We start from the raw sequence: 14718 nt of genomic DNA, 5'->3' as shown, positions 1-14718 counted from the left end.
CCTGTAACAATTTAACAGAGAAAAACATAGTAGAAAACAAGTCAGATCTTATGCTTTCTCCCCCGTTACTTTCCTTCTGGAATATAAATATGGAGTCAACATTCTGAGGCAAGACCAACACAATGCACAGGGCTCTGGGCCCTCAATTAAGTTTTCTCGCACCTTGACAATTTTTCCTAAAGACTAGCTAAGTTACCCATCTCAAAAATTTAGCAATCCATAAGGAAACAGAGTCAWTTTCTTTAGGTGCAAGCAGCTAAAGAAAGAAAAAGTGTGATGCTACTTAAAGCATGAATACTGATTCTAATTTAGTAACACTAAATGCCAGAATACTGTGACCATGTGTGTCCAAAATTATTCCTTGGGTGGTTTAGCACAGAATTTCCCATGACTAGAGTACATGTGTAGACATAGGACWGCAATTACAAGGAGGAAAAAGAAACAAAACACACACAATCAAATCAGCACAGTAAAAAAAATTCAAAAAATTCACKTTAATTCCAGAACCTTACATTTTTGAAGATGGAATTGTGAAAGAGCTAAAAAGTGTGTGTTTACTGTTCCTCGAGTTGGATCCCACCCCAGTCTGATCCCKGTTCCTGCATTAAGAGAGGCGCAAGGCCATCTGCTGGCAGGGAAATACTGCAKTCTGAGCTGCTTACCACGCCGCTGCTGACATCTGAATTAAGCTGTAGATGAAGGGTGAGCAATGAAAAGAGTCAATGCTGCCACTTTTACCAGCCAAAAAAGAAGGTTCTGCAACACAAGGAAGAGAGCAAAGATTAAAACACTGGCCTTATGGTRCTCACTGGTACCARCTCAGGATAGCCAAACAACAAAAARTCCTCCAAACACACTTCTCTTTCTTCATTATATACATAAAACCCCCAAACAGTTACGAGTTACTAACTACGTAAGGTGTGACTTCCAGTCACATGCAGCCACAGTTGTTTTGACTTGAATCTGGTGGCTTCTCAATGTCTCTCAAAGCTCCCCACCAAGAGGAAAACACTCCAGCACAAAACAGCTACATGCACACAGTCATGACAGCCAGGGGGGCAGGGAGGAGAACAAACCACACACACCCAATAGACTGAGTGACATCAGCGGAAGATATCGGATAAACAGTGCAAGACRTGTCACTGCCTGCTCAGGGCCCAGTCACACAAGGTTTTGATTTTAGCACAAAACACAATCCCCTCAAGTGATGGATTTGGAAACAATTCTACCAGGCTTTCTGCTGCAGTAATCATCTAGATCTGGACAACATTGCTTGCTGTCCCTACTCCACCCCTAGCCGCACGCAAATTTCCGCTAAAATTAGCAGCCTAGCATACACGCTGATTTGGGTTTGCCCAGTAGGAACTCGAGACGTGTAACTCAGGCACTGCACCAGAGAGGTATCTCTGGTTCGTTATACTCCATAATGGCACCAGGAAAGCAAAAAGTTGATTATTCAAGGGTACTCCAAAGGCAGCACCTCTAAAAATGTGTCAGTAGTACCTTTTTGTTTATCCGGATGTGGTTGAAAAGGCCTGAAGCATTTAAAACCGTAGCTATTTTTTGTAGATGTAATGTTTTACAGCTAAGAGACATACCAGCAGAAAAGCTGAAGGGTTTCTGAAAATCTGACTCATAAACCACTGAAAAATGGTGTTTAAAATGAAAATGCCAAATGATTGCAACCACGGTCCTCCCAACAGCATCACGTCAAAACCGGAAAGATCGAAACAYATATCGGTAACTAAACGCCATCACGTTATTTCTTTCTAACTCTAYAAAGGAGTCCAGACTACCAGCATTTCAAACCACTGAAAGCTTGCAGGAAAAACACCAGAAGTAATTGGAAACAGCAACAAAATAGAAGTCACAGGCCTGAGCAACCCTTTCAGTAAGACAGCAAACGGCCATACTCTCTGCTGCAGAGCGTTTAGCCTGTTCTGAGTGCCTGCTCCATTCTGCCTGTCCCAAACCCTCCTTGGCAGCACTACAAAAGCAGAATTTCTGCTCTCCGTGGGGAGGCAATTGCTCTGCCCAGCAGCTGAAGCACAGGAACGGAATGGCCGTGCCTGGCCTTCACAAGCTGCCGAGTGGGTGTCCCCGACAAGATTCGCGATCCGCGGCGCCCGGGACACCCGAGCGGAGGAGCCACGGGGTGCGGGCACTGACCGCGGGGCTGACCCGCCCTGCCCGCGGCTCCGAGCCCCTGCCCGGGGCGGCTCACGGCTCCCGAACCCCGAGGGGGCTGTGGCGGGCCGGGGGAGGGCCCGGCCTGGCGTGTTTACCAACATGGGTGGAGCCGGCGGCAGGGCGCGGGCAGACTGGCTACCCCGCTGGGACGGGACACTTTCGCTTTGCCGGGAGCGCGGGACAGCGCTGGCCAGCGGCGTCATGGCCCGGGGACTCCTTGTGCTCCTGGTAAGTGCCCGCCCGAGCGGGGCAGCGAGCGGGACCAGCCGGGCGGGAACGAGAGGTGCCGGCTGAGGGCGCGACCAACTTGTTACCGACATTGCTGTTAATTCGTTAGGCGAGGTTTTAAATGGAAAAAAACCCTCACTTGCAAGTTCAAGCGTTTCTGAGGGCGCAAAGTGAAGGGAGGTGCGTATTGTGGGAAAGCAGACGTAAGAAAAGGGGGATGGATGCAGGKGGCTGTCAGGGACACCGGGTCGGGTCTGTGTGTGAGGGCACCCACGGGCAGCTGGCACTCGGTCCGCACCCGTGGCGGCCGGAGAGGCGGGAGGGAGGGAGGGAGGGAGGGCAGGTGGACAGACCCAGCGCACCTGCCCGGGCTGAAACCGGGCTCGGTGGGAGCACTGCGCCTCTGCCACCCCTCACACAGCAACTTGAAAACAAATACGTGAGGAAAAGGTATTTGAACCATTGTGAAATTGGCCCAGGAGAAGCTGGAGGAATAGTCCAAGCCAGGCGCCAGAGTGCGCAGCATTTACTGGAAGCAATAGGGCAGGGCCTTCCTCCSTTGCCTGAATCATCTCCTGTGCGCACAGTGTGAGTCCCTGCAGCTCCTGAGAGCTTCGGTCTGGTGGCTCACTGTCACCAGGAAGGTCACCTTCACAAACACCCACACTGAACGGCTGCTGGCAGCAGGACAAGTAAGGCAGTGTGTCAGTGGCCAGCACAGGGATCTCTGCTGGGACAGGTGCGCTGTGCCAAAGGGCTGTAGTGGCCCGAAGCTCCAGGGCGGCAAACCTATGGATGTGTGGATGCCCTGGCTCAGCCTGTGCTCTGAGGCAGCCCTGCTCCCAGAGCCCAGAGAGTGGGGATGAGAAAKGTGGCAGTGAGCCCTGCTGCAYAGCAGAGCCACACYTGCCACATCCTGAAAGGTGGATGCMGTGCACACTGMTTCCCCCACCCCAAATTCTSCCATTTTAGAGACATTCAAAGTCTCCTCACCATGTGGTTATATTGCTAACAAATGCAGTTTGTTTTGCGRTTTGTCAGATTAAAATCAAGTCTTAATATATAAACCACTCAAATTGTGATCTGATTTACTTTGTAATGGTAGTAAATTATTTGAAGTGTTTCAGARAGCTCTGTCCCTGACGGTGCACAAATCACCAAAGCATAGTTAAATTTTCACATGCTGACGAAGTGTGTATTATCTGTTCCTGTACAGGAGCAACAAACTAGTGACAGAAATGCCAGTGTAGCTCGGTATGTTGGAACTATTCAGAAWATATGTTAAGATTAAAAATACTTTCTCTTATAACACTGCTACAGAGAATATATAATATCTGTTCTTATTTTCCAATTGTTTCCAAATTTCAGTACCCTTAGAAAGACTGTAGCAATCCTACATAATTTTTATTTTTAAAAAGCTATTTTGTTGGGGGTTTTAATTATCATGTTGTTTCAATACTTAGAGAATAGTGAACCTGGTCAGAGTTTGGCATATTATTTTGGTTAARCTAGAACTGAAAGCAGTTGGTTGAATGAGATCTCAATTTTACAAGGAACTCCACACTGCACTCATGTAAAAGCAGAGATAGTCATGCAAAAATAACAATGGTCTGGATGTTAGAAAACATCTAAGTTCTCCCTGTAGAGAAAACTACATGTCTCTGAGAGACACTATAAAGGAACAGGCATCTGAAGAGAGTGAACTGTTATGTATATGCAATATACGACTACACAGCAGGCAGTTTTCTGGAAGTTCAGAAGACACACATTTGAAARCAGCACTCCCTTATCTCTGCACTCATCTTTCTTTCTCGTATCATGGAAACTAATACACACATTTACATGTGCATGCATAAACACCCATTGAATGATGGGATGACTCAAAAGTATAAGGGCCCCAGTTTTGGAGACATGCCTGTGCATGTTTCCACAGTAGCTGCCTTGACCTCTGAAGAACTCACTGAACAAAGTCACAAAAAACCCGTATTGTGTTACAGAAGGAAATTGGGAAGAGTTGGCAAATTTCTATTTGCCCAACTCTAAATCTTTAGCCACAACAAAGTAAGGTGAGAGCTGTTAATATCACCAGTACAGTACTTCTAAAGAACAAAACCCAACAAAAAAACCAATCATACAACTCCCAACCCCAATATATTGCTGTAATTCACATGTGTGTCAGCTGAGATGTGAAAGAGTAGTGGACTGAGTTTGGACAGGGAGTGTTTTAAGACTCTGGACAGTGCCTTGCTCTCACAGGCACTAAGCACGTGTACCTCCCTTGGAATTGGTTCTGGTTGTGTAGAAATACCAACRTTGCTGGGCTTTAGAAAATGGAACTAGTTTATTTTTATAAAATATTTTAGAATGTGAAATACTATTTTTAGAGGTTATTTTGGTGCTGACTATGAGATTCAGCCTTGGTGGGAGAAAAAAAAAATTGGAGGAAAATGATACCGGAGATTTTGGAAGCACAAATTTCTTGTCATAGTGAAAGAACTGGAGAAAAGAATCCTCTTTAAAGTACTCTTTGAGTGAAATTACTCTCTGAAAAAGCCATCCTGACATAGATAATACAAGGGAGAWTAATTACAGAGAAAAGCATATTAARATRGAGCTAGCTCTAGCAACCCAACTTCCACAAGGCAAAAAAAAAGCAAGAAAAATCCCCCCTCCTCCTTTTTTAACACTTAGAAAGCCCCTGATGAGCTCATGCACCTTGGTCCATGTAACAAATGTGGAGTGGAAAAAAAAAGGCCACATTTTGTGCCCATCAGCCTTCTCATTCATCAGCATTTATAGATTAGAAATAGAAGTGGTTCRCTAAAAATAAAGTATATTGTAAAGAAAATGGGAGAAAGCAGAGACTTTTTTTTTTCCTCAGGGTTAACACTGTAAAGTTTTAAAAAGTCCTGTATGCAAATTACATGTTCACACACTTTCAAAGCTGAGATTACATACCTATGAGCCATGTCTTGAGGAAGCTTTTCAGTTGAAGTAGTTTGATATTTTATGAAGGATACTCTGATGGAGGAAGAACTGGAGGCCTGAGAATCCCAAAATGACAGGAGTAKTCAAAGCAATGAAAGTTCTTGTCATTGTGCCCTGGAAATGCAGACGAAAACAAGTTTTACAGGTGCCCTTACAAGTACCTGTTTGTGAAAGCATTTTGGAGGTCTCTGTTGGAATGAAGGAAAGGAAGCAGGTGGAAAACTCTTTTGATTGCCTGGGCAATGCAAATGGAGAGAAATGAGAAGATTTAGGCTCATATAATAATTTGTATGGGTTCTGCTAAGGGTGRATAATTGACTGATYGACTTTAATCCCACTGACTGCTTAGTGCAATCTAAGTCTTTAGTTCAGATATGAATACTATTTTTTTTTAGATTGAGAAAGTTAAAAGAGGGCCTCTGTGAGTCATTTTAGGCTGCAAACATGCAGSCACTTCTAGAGTGTACACATTGCAAAAAAGCACCTATCATCCCTGCCTGTAGAAAAGCCCCTAAAGTGTTTCCTTTCTGATATTAGTGTTTACTGCTCAGTGACAACAGAAAAAGCAGCTAAGGTGTGCACAGGAAGCTAAAGGACTATTGACTCTTTTTTGGTTTTTCTTTTCCTGTAAGACACCCCAAAATTTGTAAATAGCGAATGGATTGCTTTTAAGAGGGTGCAAATCCATGAGGAGAAAAAAAAGGTTGAAAAAATTAGGGCGTTGCTTTGAAAAAAAAAAAAAACTTCACAGTTTTATCATTATTTCTTCAACAGGAAGACATTGTAAGAGATCCCTGYGAGCAGAGCCAGTGTAGGGGTTTGGTGCTGCCTGAGTGTCACATTCTGAGAAGTGACCCACACAAGTGTACCAGGAAGTTCATCTCCATGAGCAGAAGCAGAGGGCATCCATCTAAAAATGTTAAATTTCTGTACCACTCATACCAGCATAGCTCATTTGTTTAAAAGCATAACCAAGAGGCAGAAAGGTTTGTTCATGTGTCYCTGCACACACCATGTTTGTAGTCATTTGGTAAACACAAAATAAATCAGCTAAGTTTTACTGATGTTAATAATTTAGAAAGGTACTTCCTTCTTTGATTATATGGTGTTTTCTGCCTGGCTCTCTGGACATTTTCCTCCTATTACTTTAGGAAAAGCCAAATCAAACTGGTCGTACATCCCTGACTCCATTTTAGTAATTTTTAAATTGGTCTTTTTAATCCACTATTTAGTAAGATAATTCTCCCAGGCAAAAGGAAAACAAATCACACTAATTTGACATCCATTTGAAAGCTTCTCTGAAGGCCTTACATTGACTGTAATTTTTTAGCATCATTACATTGGGATTCAGAGAGGGGCACCCTGCGAGCTTTGGCAGCAAAGGAAGAGAGAGCACAAACCAGGGAAGTGATGGGCTGAGCATCCATACAGCCCAAGCACTTTGCAATTTAACTTGACAGTGCAAGGCAATTTAAAGAAATGGATATGTAAATTAATTTGAACGGAGAGTGTCTGTAGTGGTAGGGTTCATGGCTTTAATGTGGGTCCTCTTGTCCATTACATCTAAAGCAATAAACCRTTTTAATAAAGGGGTGAATATTAATATGTTTAGTTATAGAGTACCACTATTAATGTAACTCTGCTGATACTAAAACACACCTACAGTCCTAAACAATGTTTTTGTCTAATTTTCTGTTTTTCTCTCCTAGCTGGTTGTCTTCATTATTGAAACACGGTACAAAAATAACACTGAAGCTCTCGTGACATACAATAGGAGGATCATTGCCAGGAGGGAAGTTAATTGTAATGAGGATGAATATCATTTAGAYGCTCAATGTTGCAAGAAATGTAAAAGTGGTGAGTATGATTGTGAGGCTGTGTTGAGAAGTCTTTGACAGTGGAAACCACAACATGCACAGTTGCTTTGTGCTGGGATAGCTGAGTGGCATGAGGTGGTTTCCTGGATGCAGTGCTTCATTCTAGCTGTATCTTTTTTTTGTTACAGGACATAAGCCACTTCAAAAATATTTCTTGAGCTCAGTGAACCAATAACTTCTCACTACAGATACCAGTTCTCTCATAACATGCTTGTTATAAAAGAGTCAAGAACTCCATATTGAAAGAGGTTAAAAAAGTGGAAACACATGCTTTTGCGTATAAGATTCCATGCATTCATGGGTTTTCCAGTTTTTYAAGTGCACTTTTGTGTGGTGTGATCTTCTTCAGTATTAAGTTGGGGGAAGAATGGAAATAATAAAATCTTATGTACACAAGATTCCTGAAGTGCATCTACACATGCACAAAGAATATAGATTGCATATTTGGAATCAAAAAGTATTAGTGATTAAAAATGAAATTTTGATTTAAGTCTTGGAGCTGGTGGCTCCTCTCTAAATTCTTGGTTTTCTCTCTCTACAGGTTTTGTTAAAAATATAATCTGCCCAACAGATATTATCAAACACTGTGTTCCATGTGAAAAGGGAAAGGAATTCATGGACCACCTCAATGACTTGGACAAGTGTCACAGGTGCAAATCATGTGATGGCACACTTGGTATGTCTGTAGAAATACCAGCTTCAGCAATGACTTTCCTTCCATACAGGATTTCACTGAAAAGTCTGCACAATACCTGAATCATAGTTAGCATGCAGATTCAAAACTTTCGGTGGTAGAACATGAATGAATWCATGAGAAAAGTCATAAGTTTATCCTCCAGTCCCCTTTCATCAAGCACAAAGTAGGAAAAATAATAGTTGGTCCACTATTTCACCTTATATCTGTCTTTGCTTAGGCAAAGTCCTTGCAAAGCAGACACTGTAGAAATAAGTTAGAGTCAAGGAGTGTAAGAAGCAATGATGTTTTCTTTTGTAGTCTTTCATGTAATTGATAATATTCTTTAAAATTGATTGTTGTCTTTTGTACACTYAAGATGCTGTGTGGGATAAATGTATAAGACCCAACTTATACATACTTATACCTGAGGGGGGCTGAATGCCCACCTACCCCAGTGCTCTGCATTCAGCAGTGGAGGCAAGAGGTGCTATTTAGAGGAAACACAAACAAACCTGTATTCTGTGCTCTGTTTGCTGCAGTCTGTCAACATCCATGGCTGTGGGAAAGGACATTAGAATTTCCATCCCTACCTACCCATTTTAGTGTCTGTTTATGAGCCCTTTGTTCATGAATCTGGGTGACACCAGAAACTACTACCTGTGACATAAATACCCATCAAAGATTTTTTTTTTTTTAAATCCATTAAACTTACCTCCTACCAGTTCCACCAGATTTTTTTGTAGATCTGCTCTACTTGGATTTAGGAAATGATGGTTCTTCATCCCTCATGCCCAAAATCAAGTTTAGTGAGTGCAGAGACAGTTCATGATGGTCTCTGTGGTTGTACTCAGATCACTTGTTGGAATATCAATCTCTAGTGCTCTCCCCTTCCTTTAGGACTTCAATATGAATAGAAAATTTTCCTCTCATTTGCTACTGCAATGAGCATTTTTGCATGGGTGATGAAATTGGCTATACAATTCAGTAATTATTTAAACTGAAGGGAGGAAAAGGGTAATGGGATGGCTAGTGACAATATTCCATGGACAATAATGTAGTTTAAGAGAAGTCAGTAGAAAGACCAGAGGAAAATTATCACTCAAGTTCCATGAGAACCATTCTTAGGATCATTCATGTTTGCTGTATCCATGAGTGGTTTCAGCAACTGGTTKCACAGCAGAGCTTCATCAAATTTTGAATGTTAAAGTGGTTTCAAATTACAGCAGGGAACTGAATGTAGTAACTCAAAAATCCATTCTATTTTTATATGAAATATAAAATGAAAATTATATGAAAATTCTGAAAATTGTTTTCATAGTAGGTAGATACTTACAGTAATTTTTAATGCAGAAGGGTTTTTTTTTTTCATAGATGGAGATAGCATCATCATATACACTGAGGATAGGAGAAAATTAATTAATTTGATTTGATTCTTAAGGAGMATATTTAATGTGGATATAATATCTAAAAAGAGAGTGTGGAATTCCTCATCATTGGAGGTCTTCAAGAAAAGGTAAAACTTGTCAGAGAATGCAAAGAACCCACCTCCAGCATCAGATGGGGAGATTGGCCATGTGATCTTCTGAGTTTCCTTCTGGCTTTACACTTCTGATTTTGAAAAAGAAGTTGGGATTTGGCAGTGCCAAATGAGTCCCCTTCTGGCGAGAGCTTTATTGTTGATCAGTTTTCTGAGCTCTCGTCCAGCAGAGGTCTCTCTGACAGCTCCATTTCCCGGCGCTCCGGCAGCCCGGCTCCCTAGAAAAGCTGTGTGTGTATCGTAAAATAAAGCCTTGCAATGCCCGCAAAGGTGGAGCTAGCAGCAAGTCTCAGGAAAGAACTTGTAGGCAGAAGCCTGCTTTTCCAAACTAATACACTTTAAAAAAATCTATTTTTAGGTTGGGAGGTTGTAAAGAACTGTACCCCAGCAGAGGACACGAAATGTGCCTGTGCAAAGAACTATTTTTGCAGTTCTGTACCATGTGACAGTTGCAGTGAATGTACCCCGTAAGTTTACGCCTTCATCACTACATATGAAATTGCTAATATGTAATCACTTTTTTTTTTCTTCTGGTTTCAAGACAGGCTAAGGTAATCTATAACCTCAGGAAAGCATACTAATTTTCCTTTCCACCTTAGTTGACTTAGTTCAGTCAACTCAATTTGCAGCCATGAAGGCTTTCCAAAGGCATGCCGAAAAACTTATATATTCACTGACTCTGTATGTGCTTTTCAAAAAGCGTAGTAAAGTATCTGAGCTTTCCTGTTGTCTTTGTGTGATCTACTGTTACAYTGAAAAATAATTTCATACATTTTATACATTTTCCCACTGCCACAAATTTCCATGCCATTTTCATACCTATTAAATTCCAAAACCGAAGATCTTGATATATGAAATAATTTGCTGATAAAATGTGTTAGATTTTGATTTGCTTTCTTAACAATTTATAAAAAGAGAAAAAAATCCCCTAATAATTTTTTTTCATATTTTYTGCAGATGTGATGGTGCAATTGAAAAACAATGTACTTCAACTTCAGACACTGTGTGTGGAGCAAAAGGTAACATTTTAAAATGGAGCAATGTCCAGCATGTGCTTTATTTTGGTCTCTGCAGATTGAATTTGTCCTGTTCTGTGCACTGGCAGTAGTGATTCCTGACAGCTACAGGCATTAGTCCCACTGGGCCCTGCAGGGTGTGGTTTTCCCTTGATCACAGTGCAGGTGTGGGAGCTGTTACTGCTTTTTTAGAGATAACTCATGATAGGCATGTCCTTAACATATTTGGCTTTTGTCATTAGGAAACAACAGGAGGGCTTTTAAAATCTGACATTGTATTGTTTAAAATTTGGTGTGCTGCATATTGCTTTTCTTGAGTTGACTTTCATGCAAATTTTCAAATGTTCCAACCAAAACAGGAATGTCATCAGGGGCCATTGTGGCCATCGTGCTAGCAGCAGTGGTACTACTGACAATAATTGGAGCATTCTTGTGTAAGTGATTCCCTATTATTTATTTCTGTCATACTGTGAGTAAGATATGGAGCTACTTATTCATATATAATTTTACATTCTTGGAGTCCAAAGGAGAAATATCCTGCCCTGGATTTAAAAAAAAAGCTTCTTTTTTGTTTCAGGGAAGAAYAGACAAAAGGGTTTTGGTTGCATTACAGCCAGAGAGAACCTAAGTGAAGCAGAGAGAACCTACAGACTTGAGCCTTCTTATGTAAGTATTGTTGCTAAGATCATAAAAAACTCGGCTTTATGCAAAGAACTTTTTTCAATTTAAATTACATTGGGATTCCCCAAACATTTGTATGCCTGTCTTCTATGGCATGAATTAAGTAAATTTCACCACAAGGACTCTGGGGAGAAATAGGAGAAACACTGTATTACTTCTTCAGGATTTGCTGGGATGTTCCTAAGTCACAAGACTGAGATCAAAACTTCATAAATCATCAGGCCTCCACTGACCCAGGACATTCCTGTCCCCATGCATAATTTAGGCAATAGCAATTGTGAGGTGATTCTCCAGACTTACCCAAGGCAAAAGAGGTCTGTCTGTGTGGTCTGACTCTCTCACTCACAAAATGGGAATCATGGAGAAAACTAAAAGAAAATTAAAAAAGTATCATTAAAGGTATTTATCCTCTTATACAAGGCTGGTGTTTTACAACATTTGTTTCTACTTACCTCTCTCTTGCCTTTTTTTCAGGAGAATGTACCTTTCATAGACACAGGTAAGAGACAAGTAATTTCTCAAAATTCAGTAGAAAGAAAAAAAAGAGATACAGATACGTAAGTCCTAAMCCATGAAAAGAGTGTTTTTGTGTAGACTTTGCCACTGTCCAGACATCTCATTCCAGCACAAAAGTGAACACTWTAAAAGAAATGCCAGTTCATATAATGCTCATCAAGGCATTTGGTGGTATCATGGAAGCCTTGCCTCAGGAGGMATTTCTGTTATATAGAAGCAGTTACTCATTGTCTACAAGTGAATTTCAGTCATGCATGTGGTTACAGACACTAGGAGAGAGCAAACTGTGTTTCTGTAATCATGGATAATTATGATAAGGCAGCAGCAGTCCCACATGGAACAGTGGGACTGGAGATTCACAAAACTACACTGTGTCCAGAGGGGTGATACACAACAGGAAAAGAATATAAGCTCCAAGACTATCTCAATAAAAGACCTGTTCTGTTTTGAGAAAAATGGGTGCATGAGGTAGAAAAAGACAGAATAGGTTACAGAGGGAATTGATACTCTGTTTGAGGTGGTAGAAAGCAATATGGATGCAAGCCTAAATCTTTGAAATACATAGCATTTGGTAAGAACATGTGAAAACAGACTTGCCRTGTAATGTAAAAAAAACACACATGAAATATACTGGTCCTGAATACTTGAAACTTAATCTGGTTTGGATAGGACAAGTATCAACTCTGAGTGCAGGAGATAAAACCCAGTAAGATACATGATGCATTCATTTCCTTTCATGCTCCTAGATGCCGACCTGARCAGCCACATTGCTGGAATTGTGGCAGAGATGACACTCTCACAAGTCAAGACATTTGTTCGTCACCACCATGTACCAGAACCTGCCATCGACCAAATCATTCAGGATTGTCTTGGTGATACATCTGAACAGAAGATTAAACTGTTTCGAGACTGGTATCAAAGACATGGGATGAAAGGAGCCTATGGAACCCTAATAAGCAGCCTGAGAGAGTTAAATATGCGTGCTGTAGCTGATAAAATTGAGGAAAAACTGAAGGCAGCTGTATCCCACTCTCAGGAAGGTGGACTGCCTTATAATGGTGACACTGAGCAAAGCAGAATTTGCACTCAGGAAGGTAGAARCTCTTCCAATGGTAGTGATGAGCTAAGTAAAGCCTTGACTGGTAGTTTGGAAGAGACATAGCACAGAGTAATTTGAAAATTATTTCAAATAGTGAGCAATTTTCTAATATAAATAATAAAGCTTTAAAATATAATTTTCMTTGGCAGTTCTGATTGAACTCAGGTAAGCTATTACATTCAAAAGGAATAATTACATTTTTTGTAGCAATATCTTTGCTTTAAAAAAAAGTTTTGGTTGTTAAGGACTGGAAGAAATTTTCTGACTTGTTTACAAAAAGGTGCAATATAAGACTCCAGCTCTAGGATTCATTACAAGAGGAAAAAAGTTGTCATTATTTGAATAAAAGATACTGTTTAAATGCATGGTCCTGCATTGTTTAATCAATGTAAGGTTTTGCTTACATTAAAGATGCAGGATGTTCCTCTTTTTTGAAGGGAAAACTCTGGTGTTATGAGTCTACAAAGTGTACCAGGAACAGTACTTGAAAAAAAAGTTATCTGCTATGCACATGGATCAATTTGAAATATAGGTGTTGCTGTGTAGATTCTACTCTGATGCAAATAGGATTTCTATCTTTTATAAAAGCACCTGTGTGTGTATATGGAGTTTTGTATATGTGTGTGATTTTTCTATGCAAAAAACTTGATAAAAACTATTACCTCTGTTGTTCTCAACAATGTTTGTAAGCCTCTTCTAATGTTAGAACCCTTCAAAGAAATAGGAGCTGAAGCAGCACCACGGAGCCATGATTTCTGGAAGGCAATCTGCAGAGCATTTGAAGCTTTTCTAATGCAGAAAGTGATACAATGGAGTGATACATCTTTGCCATTAAAAAAAAAATCTGCATAGTACACGGCTTCTGTTTTTATATTGTGCAGTATATCAATGCCATGTTTAGGTTTGCTTTTACTCAGGTTAGCAAATCAGAAGAAAGGAGATAATTCTCTTGAAAAAACAGCTTACCTTTGCTCCATCAGAAAACACAGAGGATTCAGCTCCTGAATGCCAAGGACAGTACAGTGCTGGCAGATTTGCTGTGAGTCCTTTCCCTCTCAGCACACCCATTTGTGCAAATCTCACAAAATCTTTCAACACAAGGGGAGACTTTGCTGGAAATGTTTGCTTTTTCCAGGTCACATAGTAAGAAAGGTGACTTATTTGGCATTGTCATCAGTTCCCTAGGGAAAATTTCCAGCCAGTATCAAGACTCAGCCAAAATAGGAAGAGACCTATSTGGTCTTGCTCCCACCTGCCAGCTAGTGTGGGGTGTGTGGGACAGGGTCCCTTGGCTGCCACCTGACCCCAGGACATGGAAAGGGCAAAGCAGGACAGGCCACAGGATGGCCAGAGGTTGGCAGTCAATCCCTGGCAATGCTGGGTACCCACAGCCATGTGGAATTCCTCCAAAATGCCACATTGCTGCAACTGAGATGCCTGGGAGAGCAATACACTCTGTCTGAGTGAGGCATCTAACCAGCAGAAATGAAGGCATCCCACCTCTCCAGATTKCAATGGAGCAGTGACCATAACCAATCTGAACTGCACTGATCTTAAAATGGAGGCGCCAAACCTCAGAAATCTGGAACAGTGAAATAAAATGATAATTAATTCTTTCATCACAATGGAATTCCCCAACCTCGCCGTAAAGAGGATGGTTAAAAAAATATCCCTGAGCAATGAGTCACATTTTCTTTAGGAGATGCTGTCTCAGTTTGAGAATAAAATCAACCCAAGACAGATGTCTGCAAGGCTGAACTCAGGCTACCATTAACTCTGGTGGTTAGCATGCATCATAATTATTTTATTTTTTTTTACTGGAACGTTATACATCAAATAAGAGGATTGATTGTATTGTGCAGTTGGTTTTCCAAAGGAGTCTGTGTCTACATTGCAGTCAGCAGTGCAGA

General features: G+C 41.0%; 2 protein-coding genes across 2 annotated transcripts in view; one reads left to right on the top strand and one right to left on the bottom strand.

Annotated features, from left to right (window-relative positions):
* The window catches only part of ACTA2 (actin alpha 2, smooth muscle), a 27212-nt gene extending 21627 nt beyond the window's left edge, over nucleotides 1-5585 (bottom strand). The window contains exon 1 of the mRNA XM_057370968.1: nucleotides 5377-5585. The gene's annotated coding sequence lies outside the window, so the exon portion shown is untranslated. The remainder of the gene's footprint in view (nucleotides 1-5376) is intronic.
* On the top strand, nucleotides 2283-13660 carry FAS (Fas cell surface death receptor). The gene is made up of 9 exons (XM_057370966.1): nucleotides 2283-2418; nucleotides 7116-7263; nucleotides 7825-7959; nucleotides 9855-9963; nucleotides 10454-10515; nucleotides 10872-10946; nucleotides 11090-11178; nucleotides 11668-11692; nucleotides 12456-13660. Exons 1-9 carry the CDS (start codon nucleotides 2290-2292, stop codon nucleotides 12869-12871), a joined length of 1188 nt encoding a protein of 395 aa, XP_057226949.1. The 5' UTR covers nucleotides 2283-2289; the 3' UTR covers nucleotides 12872-13660.
* Nucleotides 13661-14718: the final 1058 nt, after the last annotated feature.

The sequence above is a fragment of the Malurus melanocephalus genome, unplaced genomic scaffold (genome assembly GCF_030028575.1).
Source record: "Malurus melanocephalus ecotype Western Australia unplaced genomic scaffold, MMel_1.1 scaffold_137, whole genome shotgun sequence".
In the NCBI taxonomy this organism is placed as follows: domain Eukaryota; kingdom Metazoa; phylum Chordata; class Aves; order Passeriformes; family Maluridae; genus Malurus; species Malurus melanocephalus.
The sequence above is the reverse complement of the archived record's forward strand: the minus strand, read 5'-3'. Positions and strand labels throughout refer to the sequence as shown.